General features: G+C 43.7%; 1 protein-coding gene across 1 annotated transcript in view; it reads left to right on the top strand.

Annotated features, from left to right (window-relative positions):
• The first annotated feature begins 282 nt into the window (after positions 1-282).
• The window catches only part of FGF2 (fibroblast growth factor 2), a 22,835-nt gene continuing 6,929 nt past the window's right edge, over positions 283-16,188 (top strand). The window contains exons 1-2 of the mRNA XM_021554973.3: positions 283-478; positions 14,864-14,967. Coding sequence (XP_021410648.1) covers positions 304-478; positions 14,864-14,967 — 279 coding nt within the window. The 5' untranslated portion in view covers positions 283-303. The remainder of the gene's footprint in view (positions 479-14,863; positions 14,968-16,188) is intronic.

Raw genomic sequence — 16,188 nt, 5'->3', positions numbered from 1 at the left:
CCGGCGCGGCGCGGGGGCGGTCGGGGGCGGGGCGCGGCGGGGGCAGCCCGGTGCCGGCGGGGAGCTTGTCCCCGGCGTGCTGCGCTCTGCCGCCCGTCTTGCTTCCCGCTCTCCCGACCCGACAGCATCGCTGCGCAGCTGCCGCGGACCGGCCGGGACGGGACGTGTCGGGAGCTCGGCGGGGCTCGGGGTTTGCGGGGAGAGGCGAGGCTGGACGGCCGGAGCAGGGGCCGAGGCCGCGCGGCGCTGGCGGCGGGGGGCGGCGGGGGCCCGGCGCGGCGCGGTGCCGTCGGGGCCCGGCGCATGGCGGCGGCGGCGGGGGGCATCGCTACGCTGCCCGACGACGGCGGCAGCGGCGCCTTTCCCCCGGGGCACTTCAAGGACCCCAAGCGCCTGTACTGCAAGAACGGCGGCTTCTTCCTGCGCATCAACCCCGACGGGAAGGTGGACGGCGTCCGCGAGAAGAGCGACCCGCACAGTGAGTTGTCCCGGGATCACCGCGGGCGGGACCGGGGCGGGCGGGCGACTCCTCGCCCGGGCAGCGGGGCTGCGAGAGGGGCCGCGCCTCGGCCGTCCCGCCCTGCTGGAGCTTCGGCAGCGAGCCGTGCTTGGAAAGCGCCCGTCAACGTGCCGAATGTTCCTGCGCGAATAACCGCGAGTACGCACACGGAGTTAATTCATACCGAGTTAATTCATACCCACATCCCGGAGCTGGTGGTTCCGCACCGACACCCACGGGATGTCCCGGGGCAAAGCCTCGCTGGCGGCTCCACGCTCAACCTGCTGGGTTCAGAGCTTGTCAGGTGCACAGAGGTTTTGTTACGGGCTTGAAGGGGTCTCGAGTTCGTTTGCGTGGCCCTTACGCGGTCTGATGGCACTTGACGGCTCTGCACGGCGGCGGTGAATGCGTTGGATGGATCAAGGTAGAGAGGAGGCTGTTCTTGGGTGGGTGCTCGTGAGTAGAAGCACCTTTGGCACACAGGTACTCTTAGGAACAGAGGGGTAAATCTGGCCAAGGAAGAAGGATTTATAACAAACTGCTGTCAGAACACCTTTTTGGCTTCAAATGTTACATGTTGCATTGTTTTGGTTTTTTTTTAAACTTAGTTAACTGTGAGTTAGATGCAGGTAAAATGTATGGATACCAGCAGCAGCAAGAGGTTGTCCCTTCTTGTCAAAAGACCTGATCTTTTGAAGGGAGGAAAAGGCTGCTGGGCTGGGAACACGGCCCATGGACTGCATGATCACAGGCTTGCAGGGAGCATGTGGCAGGTTGCTGTTACCAACACAGGCTGCTTTTTGTCCCAACAAACAAATAGCCTTTTGCAGAGCTCAGAATATTCTGGAAGTATTCAAGTATTCAGCATGGAGGTTTTGTGGATGTAGTGGTGAGTTTTTGATGCACCTGTGAGGCGTTTCCTTCAGCGCAGGTATGGGGGCTTGCTGGTCCAGATCATCCCAGTGCAGTTCCTCGTTGGAGGGAATTTGTTACTGTGCTCGGTGTGCAGGGCCTGCCTGCAGGCACTTGGCATGAGGAGCAGGTGAAATGCTTTACTGGGATTCTCCATCTGCTTTGCACCTGTGCTCTGAGTGATGGATGCAGGGACTGGGCTAAACTCAGGGACTAGGAGGAAAAGGAAGTGAGGAGACAGACCAAAGATTCTTAATATTACTTTTCACTTTGTACATTCACCTTTTGCAAAACAATTAGTTTTACCCAACAGTTCCAAATAAATCTTTTAAGAGGAATCTTTAAAGGAGATAAATCTCATTTGTTCATCAGACATGTCACCTCACCCTAGAAGTAGCTATGGAAATGTGCTGTAAAGGGAGGTGATGTTGAGTGGAGGATATACAAGTCGGAAGATGAGTCCAAGACATTTTCATGGCTGTTGGGTTTTTTGCCTCATTCCCTGTCTTTGCTTTTCAAAAGTGCAGGCAGTGGTGTGTGTTGTTGTGTGCTTACCTAGCTGAGCAAGGCTGCCCTGAGTGGAGGTGGTATTTATCACTGCTGCCCTTTTCATCATAGAGCTCCCCCATAGTAATTTCTTCCCTTCTGCCTTTTTTTATTATTCTCTCAGGAAAAATAATACTAGTTTTTCATTCTTGAGTACGTTGCATGTGTGTTTTCTCTTCCTGTTCAGCCTTATCAATACCAAAATTTTCAACTGACATCTTGTGCTTTCCTAGTAGTGAATTCTCTCCTTTTTTCAGTATCAGAAGCTCTTGGCTTGTTGCTTTTTCTTCCTTTCTTTTTTTTTTTCTTTTTCTGGAAGAACCCTAGTTCTGAGAAGCAGAAGCATCAGCGAGGCTCATTGCTAGGGCATTGCGTGGTTCACATCCTTAGCATCCTTGCTGTAAATACGTCATTCCACACGACTCTGCTCAACTCTGACCTGGTGAGTGCTGCTCTGTGGAAGTCCCCGTGAAATCTCGTGGTATTCCTGGCATGGCAGAGGGCAATAAATCTTGGACAACATGAGAGGACTTTAAAAAAAGAAATCAGCAAGGAAAATAATACACCTCGAGTACTTCAGAGTGATCTTCTTAGTTAAGCAAAAGGTTTTGTAAGGTGGTTTTGAGAAAAGAATACAATGTTTGGATCATTTGGTTTAGAAATAAGTAAAGGTCAGTTAGTAGAGATGCTTGTGGTTGCTGCTATTCTTAGGAATTAATTATAGAAAATAACATTTTAGTACCACATCATCCTTCTTACTTTTAAAGGAAGTTCTTATTTTAGAAGGCAGGTTACTGTCTCTTTATGTTTCAGACCAAAGTTTCAATACTGTAAACAATTTCCATCATCCATGTCCTTTCTACCTCCCTTCCTCCTGCCTCTATTTGAAATACACATCTGCTTTATGTCATGGCACAGTTTTACAGTCACCCCACTTACCTTCATTTATTCATAATTGTGTTGCTAATGAAATTAAGAATGGTAGTTGGCGTTTTGTGTGCTGGAGGATTGGGATCACATGATTCACACAGTTGAAACCCAGGACAGGATGTCTTCCATGGCCATTATTGCCACATCTGACGCGTGTGCTGATGTGACTGACTCCAGTGAAAGTGCCCCTTTGGACACACTCTGGGGACTCTGTCTGGAGTGTTTTGCCTTGAAGAGGTACTTTCAGACAAACAAGAAACAGAAGGCACTTTCTGAGAGTTTTGTTGTCTAAAGCAAAACAAGAAACATGGCTGGGTTGTTGTTGTTGATCAACAACTGTTGCTTTATGCCCTGGAAATTGTACAAAGAACGCAGTGTTTTTGGAAAGGTTTTTAGAAACTCTCCTCTTTCCCACAAAGAGGCTACAGTGCTGGTGAGGGGGAAAAGCCTGGAGAATGGAAAGGGAACACTTATCCATACATTTAGAACATGTATGTCTAGTAGCACAGCTGGTTCCTTTCAGAGTTTCCCTCAATGAGGAATGGTTGGCATTTATGTATTTCCATAATTTCTTAAGCAGCTTTGTTTCATGATGAGCATAACCCAAGACAGTATCCAGGACATCCTGAGCCATTCTTGTCCACACCTTAATGAGGTGACAAGGCTCCAGTCTCTCACTTGGAAAGGATTCAGCTGTGTGAGCTCAGTCAGCCCTGCAAATGAAATACCTTCTTCCTGCTCAGTAGCTCTCTCCTCTTCCATAAATATCTGAAGAAAATGTAAAATAGGGTAATACTCGTCCAGGAAAATGTCTTAAAAAGGTTCCTTTCATAAATAGTTGTTAATAATATTAAGATTTTGACTTGTCTCTCTCACAGCATTTAAATGGTTACTGTCTAAACGTTTGGAAAGACTGCTGAAGTATAGACAGAGTGTTAAAGCAGCTCAATGAATATGATGGAAAGCTGATCACTGGTCATGAAATGGGAAAAAACTCATGGCGATCCTCAAGTTGAGCAAATGTCAGGTAGTGTTCAGGCCCTGTGTTTAGCTTTTATAAGTGTGTAAATTGTTTGGGACTTGGAATATCTCCTTTCCCATTCTGGTGTCCCACAGATGTGGCTGGAGCTGTTGACAGGGCAAGACCTTTTCCAAATCTTAGCACCAAGTGAGAGGTGACTTGTTTAAAAAAAACCTCTGCCCCTAAATGTTCAAATACATTGCTTCTGTCCAAGTCCTTCTGGAAACAGATTCTTTTTCCGTTACTTTTGATCTGTTGCACAGACCTTAACTGCTTTCCTAAGTACTTTGTAGCATAGCACGAAGATTCATCCTGGCTCCTGGATGTAGCTGTCTTTAGAGGATGAGGTAGCAGAGATCCCCTCTGTGAAAAAGTTGGGAGTATGCTTCCTTTGCTTCATTTGTCATAGAAATACCATCATGTTCCTGGTCAGGGGAGGATGCCTTCTCATCACTGTGTCTGCTAATCCTCTGTCCCAGTTCCTAGTGAGTCTTGCTGTGATCCAGTAGCTGGTACACTCCAAAGGTGGACCAAGGCAACATGAGATCTTTCCAGTGGGCAGTGAACTGTCCTGTCCCTCCCAGCTGTGTTCTGCCCAGCTTGGAAATGAGGAAGGTTCCAAGGACACCACCACCCACAGGTACACTAGAGGGCAGGATTTAGCCCTTAGATTGTCTCACTTAGGCAATCAGGAGCACTTTTAGGTACTTGCATAGTCCAGTTTGCAGGAAAATGATAATCGTTGGATTATCCTGTTCACCACTGCACTCCCAGAGTTGGAAACGACAAACACGATATCATGTTGTGAGATCAAGTGGCTGCTGTTGGTTTTCATTTGGTTCATAAATGCTTGAAATTTGTGCAGCTGATTCTAATAAAAAGTTTATCTGTAGTGGGGTCATATTCAAAAGCATTTTACAGAAAGTAAATTATGTTAGTAACTCAACCTGAATTTTAAATCAGTCTTTTCAGTGGCATTTTGTTTCTGTAAAATTTCCCCAGTTCCCCTGGATTACAGATAAGGCAGGCAGTTCTAATAAATAATTATTTGATCATTATGGTTTCTAGCACTCTTGGGAGCATTGGCCTGGGATCACTGGCTGTCTGTTCCAGGATACTTGAGAGGTGATGGATTGTGCTGAACTGGTTCACAGCCCTGGAATAAATGGTGCTTTTGATCTGTTGGTGACAGTGTGTTTAATGCAATTATCTAATAAAACTAAACCAGACCCAATGCAGCCCAGAACATGCATAAGTGTATGACATCTGTAAATTGAGTATCTGTATGAGATGGTATCTGAAATGTTTATAGCATGATTTTTGAAGTCTTAAATTTGGTAATGAGATACTGTTTCAATCCTGATGGAGAATTAATAGCCTTTGATTTTGTTAGAACCAATTTAAGACTATGTGTTTCAAAATAAAGCAGCTCTCTCGCCCTTCATCATTTTCAGTAGTGTTTGGTAACAATATGTGGGTCAACTGTTTTGCCTGTCTGCCTCTTCTGTTGCCTCCAGACTTGTCAATAAAAATACTCAAAGGGTGACTCTCTGGAGTGCTGGTGGCATTTTAGGGTTACTCTCTTACGTAGTTTTTTGTTTGTTCAGGGTAGGGCCAGATTTTGACTGGAGCTCGATAGGATCAGCCGAGAATACAAATGAGATGATGTCTGCGCAGTTGGGTGGAGGTCGTCCTGCAGGAGCTGTCGTGGTGCACTGCTGCTGGAGTGACCCTGGGTGAGCTTGTCACTCATCTTTGACTTTCAGAGCTTGAAACCACATTGACCAAGTGATTCACAGGAGAAGGAGATGAGGGTACTGGGAAAGGGCAAAGTAAGGCCCAGGCTCTGTACCAATGTGGTGAAATTCTGCTCATGTACTGCAGAGCTCGGGAGTTTGTCTGTTACCTTCTGACAGGGTTTTACCAGATCTCATAAAACCAGAATCATTAGGATTCCTGGAATATGCAAGTCACAGAATCCTGGTAGCCATGGCTGTGGAATCCTGCATGGTGGTGTTTTGTAAGAGCAGGGAGAGACGTCAGCTGTGATATAGCTTGAAAATATTTGTTATCTGTTTCTTGGTTCTTTCCTTTCTGCTCTCAGGCTGGCCCACGATGCCTGATGCAACCTTACCCCATATCCCCAGACACTTCGTGCCATTCTGTGGGGGTGTAGCTTTGGGGATTTTTTTTTGTGTTAAAGGATGTCCTTAACGTACTCACATGTGCAGTTACCACAGCAGCTGGATCTGCGCTTGGGGGAAGGTCTGCAGCACCTCTGGTGACTAGCATCAATTTTTTGGTATTTTTTCTTGGCATTTCTAGGTAGTGGGGAAAAAATCTTGGAAGTCTTCATTCTTCACTACATATCCATCACTGAGATGCCAAGAAAAGTGCCAGAGCTGGTGTGAGGGAGGTGGTAGAAATGCTGGTAGTGTGGAATGGAGTGTCCCTCTCCAGTGGCAGCTGATTCTTACTGCCTGTCGTGTGATGCCATGTCCTGAACCCATCTCGTCTGTTAAAATGCAGGACAGGATACAATGTCTTCCCACACGGATGTCTTGAAAAGCATGAACAGAGTCTATGCAGTAGTCACCTGTGTCACATTTCAGGGTGGAGTGGCTGTGTGCAGTTACTCTGTGGGACCTGCTGGCAACTATGGGGACAGAGGTGGATACAAAACCAGGAGCAGGTGTTAATGTCAAGAAGCAGCTACCAATGGCCATGTAGGGGCTGTCACCTCTGTGGAAAAGTCACTTAGGGAATTCTGCTGCGCAGACCTGTTGGGCTGAGCAGTTCCTGGGAAACAATATGTGGATTCAGTTCCTTGGGTTTCTCCCCCTGTAACAGCAGTTGAGATGAACAGCTGAACATGCTCCTGACCATTCATTGGAGCATGTAAATAGGAAGGATTAATTTTGTGGTTTTAGAGGTTTTTACAGACTCAGTGTGGATGTTTTGCTGACAGTGATGTCGTTCATTCAGGAAAATGGAGGAAAAAGTGTACAATGCTCATGTCCTTAGAAATGCAGGAATTCCTCAAAGCTGAAGAGGTGCACAGAACTGGCTCATGTTGCCAGGTGTTATTTATTTCAGTCCCAAACTTCTTGCTTTGCAGCTTCAAACAGTAGTCTCCTCCAGAGCACTTACATGTGCTAAAGCAAGTACCAGTAGTAGTAAGGTGTTTTCCAGTGATCAAGCTCTAGTTCCATGGATCAGGATTGACAGTGTGATATTTTATTAGGAGAAAATGCTACCAGGAGTGGGGTGCCTGACTGCTGCTTTGATGTGGTGTAAGGTGAGGCAGTTTAATGGCCAGTGCTTGTAGCTGGTGTACTGCAGGAGCACCCTCTTGCAAGAGATGTCTGGAGCAGAGTGGACACTGAAACCATCACACATATCTAAACCAGGGTATGGGCATTGCACTAGCAATGGTCAGGCTGAAACAGCAGAGAGTCAAGTAGCTTCTTACGAGCTGCAGATTCCAAGGTCTCTCTTTTGTTATCAGGAAAGTGCTCACATTCCTTCTTAGTATGGTTCAAATGTACTCAGAATAAAACTGAGGAGTATTACCCAAATATGCACTGTGTGTTTTATTTTCAGTTAAGGAATTTGATTTCTTACAAAAAACTCTTTACTCAAGCAGGGCTACATTCAAAAGCAAATTAGAGCCTTTTTGTGAAGACTGGGATTTATTATTGTGCTGGGTCAGCAGTGATTGACAGCTCTCATCCTTCACTGCAGTTCGTGCTGTTCACCTGTGCATGCTTTACTTAAAGGTCAGCACAGCGTGGTTACACAGCTTGATGGAAGGGGATGAAATAGGACAATGAAGTAAGATATTGAGCTTATTGTGGCATTTGCACTGTCCTTGCAATAAAGGAGCTGGACTGACACCAGTGCTATACTGTGTGTGCACGTGTATGGCTTTAATTTTTTTTTTTTTTTTTTACTTTTTGCAGAAATATTTATTAAAGTCTCAATGATCAGTTTCATTGGTACTGGAGATGAGGGAAGTACAGACCCAGCATAGTTGCTGTCTCAACCTTTTGACCAGGTTAAGAGCAATCAGCTGTAAAAGGCAGCTCAATTCACAGTATTGTAGGGGGTTGTTCCTGCTTCCTTCCTGTCTGCTGTGCCATCTCTCTGGATCCTGGGTGCCTGACAGATTCCTTTTTCATCACTGTGCTCCAGCCTCTCTGAAATCCCATTTACTTATTCTTGGCATTCCTAAAATCAGCTTTTCCTTTCCAGCTGTGACACTGAGGCTTATTGAGCCTATGAGGCAGCAATGTCTCACCATTGCTCTGGCAGCAGTGGCAGCCTTTCATCTCGTGTGTTGCTGCTCTGACATCAGTCACAGCCCTAAAATACTGTGTACTACTGAGTAGTTGTGTGAGTTGTACCTGAAGGAGGAACACTATAAAATACCTTCTAAAATTTACACATTTTACCTTCTCTGCCTTCTGAAATGCTGTTCCTGTGTTTGCCTTGGCTTGTCCCTTATTTTAAGCATTTGTTTTGCTGTAAGTGAAAAACAGGTCATAGTTACAAGGAGATAAGTGAATGCACAGCAAACATAAAGCAGAATTTCTGCAAGTTCTGTACATGTCTTCTGACACGGCTGTGTTGGCTGAACAGTTGCACCAGCTTTGCTCTGAAGTTCAACACCCAAAAGTGGTTATTCTGCGATTTACTTCAGTCAATACTAAACAAAGTGAAAGCAGATGAGAATAATGCGGGGGATACCTTATCCTTGCTAAGAAAAGCCCTTTGGGAACAGTCCTAAAAAAACTACATGTGAACAAGCATGCATTATTCTTTTGATAAGGAAACCCTGGAACTTTTTTCTAAGTCAAGAATATGGGGTGAAAATAATGGTAATTTGGAGACCAAGCTTTATTACCTGCACCCAGTAAAGAATGAAGTTCTTCTCTGGTAAAGTTAGGAAGTTTTTCTGTTTGATTTTGCCCTCCTGACTTCCAAAGATGCATCAGTTCATCTGCAATGCCAAGGAGTCAGCAAACAGTGTGGCAGAAAGCATTTAGAAGAGTTTTATATGACGGTGACTTGAAGTTTCTGGCGTACAAAATCCTTTCGTAATGCAAAGCAATCGCTGTTTACTTTACTCGGCAGCACAAAATGCCCAAGTTGTGCTTTGTAAGCAGAATTCACAAACTTCGGATTTGCTTTTGCATGACATTTTTACTTTTAAAGGGCTCGACTAGGTTTGATCAACAAGATTATGCAAGCTGTGAGAAGTGGAGAAGTGTGGCTGTATGTGTTTTACATGTGGGCACACAGGCAAGGAGCAATGTCACTTTGGTGCTAGAAGTGTTGGATGTCACACTATTCTGAAATTATTGTTCTGCATGATGATTTTACTGTCTTTTATATGAAATTTATAGGGAGCACCAGTAGAAATGCTGTGTGTTTGGTAATCAGTGTTTCATGGGGAAGATTCCCAGTGTCATAGGTGCATGTTAAGTAGAACTGGGTACTTGCAGGAATTAAGGTCAAGATAAAAATCAGAATAGATGGAGAACCTGAATAGGGAAATGATTTCCACTGTATTCAGTATCTGTACTACTTAAAAAGGTGAAAACTTAAAATCTGAGAATGTCCATGTTAATGTGGTTGATTACGATAGTGGGTGGATGCTTAAATAGTTACACAAGTTATTTTACTCTTGGTTTACTCTTAAGTGTAATCGGAACTTCCTGAAGTGTTTGCGTTTCATGAGTGTGTACATTTGTTGTAGATGTTTACATTTTGGACACCTTGGGTCTGTCTGTCAGTGGTTTTATGCCTCTGGCTGGCAAAAAGGAAAAAGATACACTTAGAATGTTGTCATGCAAAAGCAAAGAAATGTGCCTTTGTATGGGAGTGTGACTCACTGTTTCTCGTCCTGACACTTGATTGTTTTTATTGCAATTCTGATGGTTTGGTTTATTAGCAGCCCACCTCTTCTGCTAAGGTTTCCTAGTTATTCTCTCTATTTCTCCTTTTGCTGCCTCATATTTGTTCCAGGTTTTAGGCAGTGTATGCATCAGTGACTCTGGCAGTGGCTCATTTTTACCACAAGCGTATGAAAGCGAGCAAGGAATTGTTCTCTTGTTTACAGTCTGAAGACTTTGGGATGCTTCGTATGTCAGCATTTATCAAATAGCAGAAGATGTTAAATTGCTAATTGTGCCTTTGAGAAAGAGATATCAGAAACTGTCAGAGACTCACGTGGGACAGAGGGACACAAAGATATTTATAATTCTTAGAGAAAGTTACAGTAGGCATCACCAGGCTGGGTTTCGATCTGATCCAGCAGGCAGGAAAAGCCAGAAAGGAGATGTTAATATATGCGTGTTTGTAAATTCATGTGTAGCTTTGAACCAGCCCCTGGGTTTGGGAGGGTTTGTCCTATTAGGTGTGGAGCAAGCACGTCTGACTCCTTGTGTTTTGCTTGGACACCTGGCTGGGAATAGATGTTGCCCCTGAGTGTGAAGGAATGGCCAACTTCAGCCACAGAGGATGGCGGAGTGGGAATTTGGCTGTAGGGTGTTGCATTTAGCGAAACCTTGTTGAGTCCTATTTTTCCTCTTTTTTTCATGAGCTTCCTTGAATTTCTGATGCTTATTCCCTCTGGAGCTGACCCACCTCTGCAGTAAGACTTAAAAATAGCTGCTTTGTGCTTTCCTGTGGGCACAGAGGTGCAGGAGGATGGGCAATGGGAACTGGCACAGCAGCTTCACCACACTCTCACTCAGGGGCCTTGTGGAAGGATTTTCCTTACAGGGCCTCTGCAAATATGTTGGAGATGGGCCCTGAGCCTTTGGCTGGGGCTGAGCTTTTCCACAGCAGACTGTAGTAGCACTAGACATTGATCCAGAGACGTGCAGCCTGGGATTTTTGGGGGTACAGAAACTCTCCCTTCTCATAAACTGAGTGAGAGGTATTTTGCTTTTTGTTCCAATAAAGCAGCTGTACATTAGTGAAAATGGGGGTTGAAATAATATCCAATTTGTTCTCTCTTCCCAGGCTGTGAGCTGCTCCCTTAGCTGCAGTGTGGCAGGCAGGATTCTCACTGTGAAGTGATGGAATCTCTTCAGCAGGAGGCTGGACTAGAGAGAGTCCTTCTGACCTGACTTTTGTGTGATCCTGACACTGGAGCCTGGTACTTGCAGCTCTAGTCTGCACTGAAGTCTGTCTGTAGGGTGTTAGCTAGAAGGGTTACAGTGAAAATACAGCTGAGGCTGTAATCAAACCTTTATTTGCTGTGTAAATGCATCCAAAGCCAGAAGCTTATAGTTGGTTTTTACAGGGTTTCTTTGATATAGTGGTTAGAGTCCCCATTTCCTTGTGGAGGAGTAGGAAAAGGAGGGTTTTATTAATCTGTTTGGCTAATACATCCTCAAATTCCACCTTCTTCAGATGTGTGAGTTTGCCTCATTACAGCACCCTCCTGTACTGCCCTTACCCTGCCTTGTCTTCACCCATCTTGGCTCTTTTTGTTTGCCTTTTATTTTATTCCTATTATGTTTCTGTCCCTTCCTCTCCTCCCTGTAACCTTTATTTTCCTTTTTCCTTACTGATCCTGTGGCATTCTCCTGCACCAGAACATCTTAGCCACTGCAGCTGCTGTGAATGAAATACCAGTGTGTGGTTTTGGTCACAGGGATTGCCCCAGGCAAAGGGCTTGCCAACAGATTCCCACTAGGAGTCAAAAGGTAGTACCAGCTCAGCAGTGAGCAACTTCCAGAACGTGCAGCTCTGTTTTTCTGACATACAAAGTCGGTAGGTTTGCCCAGGTCTTTGAAATGAACTGATTTTGAAGGAAATTTTTGGCTGAATTGTTTAGGATGCATAGCAATAAAAACTTTTGGGGCCGTTTAAATTGTGCAGTTCCTGAATCTGGGCCACTCTAAAGCTTTGGTTTATTAGAACTGTAAAAGGAAGGACCTGAGAGTTTGCATTGTATGTGCCATTTTCCAGTTCTAGTGCTCAGGACAATAAAAGTACTTTTGGAAAATGTTCATGTTTTCTTTGTTCTCTGCATTTACTAACAACTTTCCTGTTTAGCTACTTGTCCTTAAAATTATTTTCTCCACAGGACTGTGCAAAACTGCCTTGGAAATAATTTTTTTGAGGTCTCGTAAGAAAACAAGGAAGATCCAATTTTTTAACAGAAATCTGAAACTTTGCCAACCACAATGCTATTAAATACCACTTTTCAACTTCCATATTCTTAGAAAAGTTTCTCCAAGTTGTGAAATAAATGCCCATTTGTAACTTTCTGAAATACACTGTTTAGTTTAACCTGCAGGTTGTACATCTGTCCTGGCCACATATATTGTGAAAGAACATCTCGGTGCCTGTTGCAGTGTGGTCCAGCTTCCTTTAGTGCCACAGATTTTACTGGTTTCTGTGGAAATTTGGGTTGGACTGTGTAGCTTGTGGTGTTTTTCAGCCAGAACATCAGTGAATATGAATCTCTAAGAGAACCTCTGTGTATTGTTGGGAAAAAACATTCCCTCTGTATCCATTTTTATATGAAGGCACTGTAGGTTCACTTGAACTATATCACTCAGAATTTCTCCACTGGTGTGAAAGTGCAGATGCTCATCCTGTAATTAATTCATTCTTACTCAGCAGAATGATTCTATTAAGCTTATTATAATAGAAAAGAAAGTCCTTAATAGGAGCTGTAGATTTCCTGAGTCCTTTGAGTCAGTTTTACTGTTTAATATAATAACTTAACATTGACTTAGCCCAGTTCTGGGGATGTTTGCTCAGCAGGTGAGCTCTGTGTTCTCACAACATGAGCAGGCGTTGAGCAGAGCCTTGTGCTTGGCTTTCTTTGTGGATTGCAAAGCATGAATGGGAACAGAGAAATAACTCACTGCCAATGCTAGATGGGCCACAGTATCTGGGAAAACGAGCCTCTTTAGCCCTTGGTTAATGAGCTCTTTTAAAACAATCTGCTACTTTTTTCAGGCTACAAATGTCTTAATTATTTGACTTTCATGGATGGGGTCTTGAGGTTCAGTTGTGCTGAAAACAAGTATTGGGACTACATGTGAAATGATGAACAGAGTCTGCACTGTTGCTGTTGGTGACCAAAGGTTGCAAAAGATGCAGATCATCGGTGTCAAGTGATACATTTCTCTTACAACCAATTTAGTTGCAGTGAGCTAAACCTGGAATTGTCACTTCTGCTGACGATCATGTGGTCAAAATGGGTTTGGTCAGTTAAGGCTGTGTTGTATCTTGGCATCTCCAGTTCAGTGTAACCCTGTGGCAAATACACACTGCATTAATAAAGCTGTAAAATAACACAGAAACCTGAAAAACTCACAGTACTGTTCTGGCTGTGTTTGTTCATGTGTTTTTGGAGTTGGAGAGGAAAACCCAGTGAAGTTGATATTCCTTTTGGAGCTTTCAGTGCTCTTTTCAAACTCTGCAGGAATACCTTGGGGTTTTTTTTTCTTTTCACAAGCTAAACAAATTTTTACAGGACTTACAAACCTTTACCAGAAGTTTATTTTTGCAGAATTTGAACTTCTGGCCCAGTGTAATGCTGTAGGATTTCGTGTGCGTTTTTGTCCAGAGAAAGTCACGAAGCATAGTAAATCAGTACTGTAGTAATTAATATTAATTTTCAGATGTTCCACAGCTGTTTCTTGTTAAGTGTGTGGTGATAGCTGTGTGCTTGGCACATCTCAAAAGTCTATTTCCCACAGTCCCTGCCCAGAGCACTTTTCCACGTTCTTGCTTCCCTGGAGGCTAAGGAGTTACACCAAAGTGTTTGGAGTTGTTCACAAATCTGATTTTGGCCTCATAACTTGGGAGTGCTGTATTTTCAATACTCGATTCTGAGATGAAATTGCACATGACTTTTAACTTTTACCCTGAAAAAGGGTTTGCAGCAACTATGCCAACAGTTTTATGTTCTCTGTATTCCTGGTGTTGGAGTTTTGGTTGATTTCTTCAGTGCTTTTTTCCCCCCTTCTACAAAAAGCCAAATAAGCAACAACCTCTCTCTGAATCTCAAGAGATGCTTCTTCTCCAAAATTTACAGTCATTTCAGGCATTTATTCTGATGGCTGAAAAGCTCAAGCTATTTAAAACTGCATCTCCAAATGGAGTAAAGTACCTGCTGAACCAAAGCAGGTGGGTGAAGTAAGCTCTCGTCTGAGATGTTGTATATAACAGGCAAAGACAGGCAAAAGGGGATGCTTTCATGTGTTCATCCAAAGTACTGGGTTTGATTTATGGCTACAGAAATCAGCTAAGGCTTTGTGCTAATTGTTTACAGGTAGTAGCTAAAAGCTGTGTAATAGGATCTTACAAGTTTTCATTTCTATCAAGTGTTTCTTTTAATTGATACAAAGCTTGTTCCTGCTATAACACTGTTTCTTGTGCCTTTGCTGCCTTCACCTAGTGCTGCAGTTCTGTTTGTTTGTTCCAACCACTTGTTGGATAGATGAGGTAAACTAACGGATATTTTCTGTTGGGAACTGCCAGAACCCTTAGGGAGTGATATGGACTTGAACAGTCTCAGTTACGCTCGCTGACAGTCTGCTTGTACAGAGCTGTACGTGTTCAGTGTCCGATGCTGTTCTGCAAACATTGAGATACCTCTGGAAAAATTGCCATGAAAAATTTCTATTTTCTGGAAGCAGCTGACCATGCCCTAAGTGGCCTTTCTAGGAATTTCATGGGTTTTAAGCTGCCTTTATGCAAAATGAAGATGAAATAACTCAATCTTGCCATTGCCAAATCGAGTGTAGCTACTTTCTTTGTAAAAATGGGATCAGAAAGCCAAAGGTGGAAAATGTACTATTTTCATTGCAGGCTGAAGCTTTCTGTGACAGAGGGTTTGAAGCAGTGACTGTCAAGTCCTGCAATCCCACAATGGCTGTGAAACATTTTGTCTTTTTTTTTTGTTTGTTTGCTTGCAGTCAAGCTGCAGCTTCAGGCGGAGGAACGAGGAGTGGTGTCCATCAAAGGTGTCAGTGCCAATCGCTTCCTGGCCATGAAGGAGGATGGCAGATTGCTGGCCTTGGTAAGCAGCACTTGCCTGATGTCTCTGTGTTGCTGTGTCCTGCCTTTGCTCTGTGTGGGGTAGTCTTTCTTCTGCAGGACTTACTCAGCTGCTCGGTGTGGGATTTATCAGGAGAAATGAGCTCTGCACAGCTTTTATCAGTTACTTGAAATAGGAATTAGGAGGAGTTGAGTATTTCTGCCCTACCTAGGAGCTGCAAAATTTAACAGGAATACAGAATGGCTTGTCTGAGAGGGAAAAAAAAATCACATGATCAGGAAATTGTAAAAACAAATGAAGATTAAAATGTCTGCCTTTTTACCCTCAGGAGTAATTTTTTCCTCTTTCACTTATTTGCACATAAAGGGATTTTAAAAGACCTCTTTGAAGGGGAAAGTAAAGCCAATTTCTTTTTAAAATTACTGTCATGGTACTAATCTGTGTAAATTATTTTCTCATTTTCCTCTTTGTAGAAAATCAAGTTTTTTTCAGCACTTCTACTTCCTAACTAGAAAGCTGGCAAAAAAAATATTTTTGAAAATGTGATGATAAAATTTTAAAAGTTATATAAATGCGGGTAAATTAAGCTGCTCTCTAGTGAGACTAGTTTTAGTTTAAACTCTTGTGTGTTTTATTGGTATCAGCTGAATTTTTAACTAATTTTTAAAGCCAATGTGTGCAGCAGACACTGAGATTCAATGTCTCTGAGAGCCAGATGATAAATTTTGCTTTAAGAGCTGCAGTTACATTCATTTTGCTTATGAGACCTAGACACTGTAAATCCCTCATTCACATTTATATCCTTCAGTGCCTGGTGAAGCACCAGGGCATCCATCCTGCCACAATTTTGGTTTGCAATAGCCCCTGGTACTTTGTGTAATCACACAACCCCATTCAGCCTCTGTGCACTCTGCTCTGTGGCTGGGGCTAACAATGTGCATTCCTAACCCTGGCTGAACTGCAGCTAATGAAAGGCCTGTGCCAAGGGCTGCCGAAATTATTTCTGATTTCCCTCCTCTGCCTCCATGAAATGAGATTTAAAGTAGTTTTACAGAAGCAGGGCTCCCCAGGGCGCTCCTCAGTTCTGGCTCCAGGGAGTTTTGTGTGGGTTTGGGAATGTAGTTAAAGAACCTGCTTCAAGTTACTCAGATATTGTGTGACAGCTCAGTTGAAGAAAATGTGAGGAGTTGTCCACTGTGCTATTCTTGAATTAAGGATAATTGGGAATTTCCTGTAGTGCTA

The sequence above is a fragment of the Lonchura striata genome, chromosome 4, assembly GCF_046129695.1.
Source record: "Lonchura striata isolate bLonStr1 chromosome 4, bLonStr1.mat, whole genome shotgun sequence".
NCBI classification, from domain to species: Eukaryota; Metazoa; Chordata; class Aves; order Passeriformes; family Estrildidae; genus Lonchura; species Lonchura striata.
The sequence above is the reverse complement of the archived record's forward strand: the minus strand, read 5'-3'. Positions and strand labels throughout refer to the sequence as shown.